Raw genomic sequence first — 3,860 nt, forward strand, 5'->3', positions numbered from 1 at the left:
TGACAAAAAAATTATATACTCGCAACGGTGGGTGATCATATACGTGCAACACAAGCTATTCATTCATTCAAACATGGGTGTGGATTACTACAAAATTCTTCAAATCGATCGAAGCGCTAACGATGATGATCTTAAAAAGGCTTATCTTAAGCTTGGTTTGATGGAGTTTGATGACTCTAAATTCAAGATTCTTTCTGATGCTTTTGATGTAAACTCCTATCTTTTTTACCTAATTATCGTTTTAATCTCGACACTTGTGTAATTTAATCGTGGGTGTCCACGTATCAACTCAATTTATTATTGATTTTTAGTGTTTGTGTGTGTTTTTTTTCAAAATCAGGGTTTGATTTTTAGCTTATTGATTAATGCCTGGTAATATGTGTGTGCTCGTGATATATATGCAAGTTCACATCTTTTTCATACCCCAGTTGTTTTATTTACTATTTAGTGATTTAATCTTGACCATTGTATATGTATAATGTTATTTTTCCCAGGTTTTGAGTGATCCCCAAAAGAGAGTTGTTTATGACGTTGAACATAATGGTGATGAGGAAGGGTTAATAGGCCAGGTACCACCACCAGGTGATGGTTCTGATGGACCTAATATGTACAGGTCTAATCGTCGTAGTCCTTATGGTAATGGGTTAAAAAGTCAGGTGCCAACACAAAGTGTTGGTTTAGATTGGCCTAATATGTACAGGTTTAATCGTTGGAGTCCTTATGGTATAGGTTCAAAAGGTCAGGTGTCACCACGAGGTGCTAGTTCTGATAGGCCCAATATATACTCGTCTAATGGTCGCAGTCCTAATGATGTCTTCCAAGAGTTTTTAGATGGGTGTTTTCTCAGGGAGTATGCCAAAGCAAAAAGAAGCAGCAATAGAGAGGACATTGCCTTGTAGTCTTGAGGATTTGTACTTTGGAACTACTAAGAAGATGAAGATATCAAGGAATGTTGCTAATGATGGTACCGGGTAAGCTTATTAGTCTGTTAAAGTATGTACCTCTTGTATGATCTGGATGTTTAATTTTTATGGTGTTAACTATCTCTTCGTCCTCTGATTGACTTGCAGCATTTGCTAATTAACAGGTAGTTAATATATTATGTTTAATTCTTTTATTTATGGAATCATCATTGAACTTACGAGTTGTTGATTCTTTTAAATTTGTTTTCTGTTTTATCTTCTTAGTTATTAAATTTGACTTCCTTCCAACCTGTTTAATTTGAGAACATGTACCTTATTCCTGTCGGGATAGCAGTGTCTAGCGGAGTCTAGCCGTAAATATGTACCTTATTCCTGATACTTGTAGCATATTTACTTGCTATGTTTTAGCGGAGTTGCCTGCATTACTTGGCACTCTGAATTTAAATGTGAATTGTGTCTGTATAGGGGTAACGTAGTGAGACATAGAACTTAATTACTTAGAAGACGCTTGAAACTAAATAAAAAAATAACCACCTAATATTTGAGTAATTAATCCAAGAGCTACAGACTATTCTCCCCGATTTAACGCATATTCTCCTCTAGCAATGCCAATTGTAGGACCACCTCTTCAACAAAAAAAAGACACCCTCTGGCAATTTGGTATCTTACACCATGTATGCTTGATCTTTCCATAGCTTGCACTTTTGTCAGCCCAGCCAAATTCACTCCTGCTACGATTGGTTTATCATCTGCACTTGGTCTTGGATGGTCAAGTAATTGTCCTGCTGCAATCCCCTTCTTGGATATCAGAAACCAGGTGTCCAGGTTATTCAGGAGCTCCTAGGCATGTTTTGCGATAAGCGAACCATTCTCAGACATCTTCACTATTTTGTCCTGAGCATTAGATGGCTGACCATTTTTATCTATGATCTGAATAGGTTTTTGAGACATAAGACCACCCTCATTCCACTTTGCACTCATAAACATTTTCTTTTTATCTTTTGATTTTAAGTTAGCTACAGATTAATTTGTGGCCTTTAGCTTATAACTCCCCTGACCTTTGATAAAGATGCCCTTTTCACGTGGTTTTTTCTTTCCTTTTGCCGGGCCTGGATTCTTTGGGAAGCCATTAGGTCTGGGGAAACTCAGATTGGGTGTTGGCAAGAAAGCTTCTTGCACTTGCATTCATGTTTCTGGGAATAGGTAGCTAGGAGTTCAACCTCATAAACTCTGTTTGATAGCTCTGCAGAGAAGGGTAGTAATCTTCTTCAACTAAAATCATATTCGAGAGTGCAAGAGTTGGATGATCCTCAGTAATCTCAAGCTAATATTATAAGTTACACTGTAGCAATGATGCTAACATAGAATATCAATCACAATTAATACAACAGGTACATTCTTAATTTTAAATGTATAGTGGTTATCCTATGAATTACATGACCTATAAATTGAAAGTAAATTATAGGCATACCTAGACACTTAAAATGTATTAAATAAAGAAGATTTCTGAACTTAATAATAAATCATATTATTAAATCAAGCGTTGTCAAGAAAAAAAAATTACACTGACTCTTTCCTTACAAAGAACAAAGCAACTCTATTCCCCTCCCTCCTAGATTCTGGCAACTGCCATTTCTTTTCTCTTTATGCTAAAATGACTGTTCTCAGTTGCCCTGTATAACTGGAATCTGCATATTAGTAGTGATGGACACATTCTCTTTCATGATTTTCACTATGCAGGAGACCAGCCAGAAAGGAGGAGATCCTTATGATTGAGATCAAGCCCCGTTGGAAGAAGGGGACAAAAATTACTTTTTCAGAGAAAGGGGACCAAAAACCTGGTGTTATACCCTCCGATCTTGTTTTCATAATTGATGAAAAGCCTCATAGCGTCTTCAAGAGGGTTGGACAAGATCTCATTGCCACTCAAAAGATCTCTTTGACAGAAGCATCGGCAGGTTACATTGCACATCTTGATACCCTTGACGGCCGTAGTTTAATGCTAGCGTTTGGTTCCGGTGTCAGTCCACCCTATGAAGAAGTTATTAAAGGAGAAGGAATGCCTTTCTCTAAGGAACCTACTAGAAAAGGCAACTTGATAATCAAGTTTGACATTGAGGAAGCAGAGGCAGCTTTAGGCCTTCCGGATGTGGAGGCCTTCTAAAACATAAATAGAAACATATTACATTTCATAACATTTATTGTGTAAGTTTTTTTCAGCCGTTCCCTGCACAAATTCTGTTTGTATAGCAGAGTTTTTAACATTTTATGTATCAGGACGCTATTCTGCTGTTCAAGACACAGAGATTTGCATGTACTAATCATTTGTTGCCCTTTAGGAACTTGTTGCATGCCACTGCTCAAGTTTCTATCCCTTTTGGAAGATCATATTTTACTGAAAAAATTCAATTCAGAGACTGCGCCAGAGATATTTCATAGTATCTTTATTTCCATATGAAGAATGCCTTTCCCATGAAAAATGGCAATCAAGAGATAGTTGTACAAGTTCAGTTCTATCTGATAATATGATGGATTAAGTATTAACATAATAAGATGGAGAAAAAAAATCATGCTGACTAATTTCTGCAGTTAAGAGAAGATTTCTTTAAAATACTATGTGCTAGAGGTTATTCAAATCAAATTCAAAATTATAATCAATAATTATACTTTCTTTATCTATCAGCTGCCTTGCCAGAAGTTTTCCAAAAGTAGACTTGGAATGAAGAAAATCTGTGCAACTCTATCTATCAAAATAAAACTAGGGATATAGTTTAAGTTTCCTTCCCTATGTTATTATTGATGGTAAACAAAAGTTATCAAATTCAATCTACAAACTAAAATAACGAGTTTGTTAATATTAGTATGATTTATTGTAAAACACTGGTGAATAGGAGAACAGGCTAAAGAAGAAAAAATAACACTTTGAAATAAGGTATA

General features: G+C 35.9%; 2 protein-coding genes across 2 annotated transcripts; both read left to right on the forward strand.

Moving 5' to 3' along the window:
- Positions 1-73: 73 nt before the first annotated feature.
- LOC141701017 (uncharacterized) lies at positions 74-965 on the forward strand. Its single transcript, XM_074504663.1, has 2 exons — positions 74-208; positions 495-965. The coding sequence occupies exons 1-2, from the start codon at positions 74-76 to the stop codon at positions 897-899; spliced, it is 540 nt and encodes a 179-aa protein (XP_074360764.1). The 3' UTR covers positions 900-965.
- Positions 966-1,992: 1,027 nt separating this feature from the next.
- Positions 1,993-3,087, forward strand: LOC141701018 (uncharacterized). The gene is made up of 2 exons (XM_074504664.1): positions 1,993-2,126; positions 2,664-3,087. The coding sequence occupies exons 1-2, from the start codon at positions 1,993-1,995 to the stop codon at positions 3,085-3,087; spliced, it is 558 nt and encodes a 185-aa protein (XP_074360765.1).
- The last annotated feature ends 773 nt before the right edge of the window (positions 3,088-3,860 follow it).

This window comes from Apium graveolens, unplaced genomic scaffold, assembly GCF_009905375.1.
Source record: "Apium graveolens cultivar Ventura unplaced genomic scaffold, ASM990537v1 ctg322, whole genome shotgun sequence".
NCBI classification, from domain to species: Eukaryota; Viridiplantae; Streptophyta; class Magnoliopsida; order Apiales; family Apiaceae; genus Apium; species Apium graveolens.

Coding starts and splice junctions, on each gene's coding strand:
- LOC141701017 (XM_074504663.1), top strand. CDS start 74: ATGGGTGTGGATTACTACAAAATTCTTCAAATCGATCGAAGCGCTAAC. Junction 209..494: donor TTCTTTCTGATGCTTTTGAT/GTAAACTCCTAT, acceptor TATTTTTCCCAG/GTTTTGAGTGATCCCCAAAA.
- LOC141701018 (XM_074504664.1), top strand. CDS start 1,993: ATGCCCTTTTCACGTGGTTTTTTCTTTCCTTTTGCCGGGCCTGGATTC. Junction 2,127..2,663: donor ATTCATGTTTCTGGGAATAG/GTAGCTAGGAGT, acceptor TTCACTATGCAG/GAGACCAGCCAGAAAGGAGG.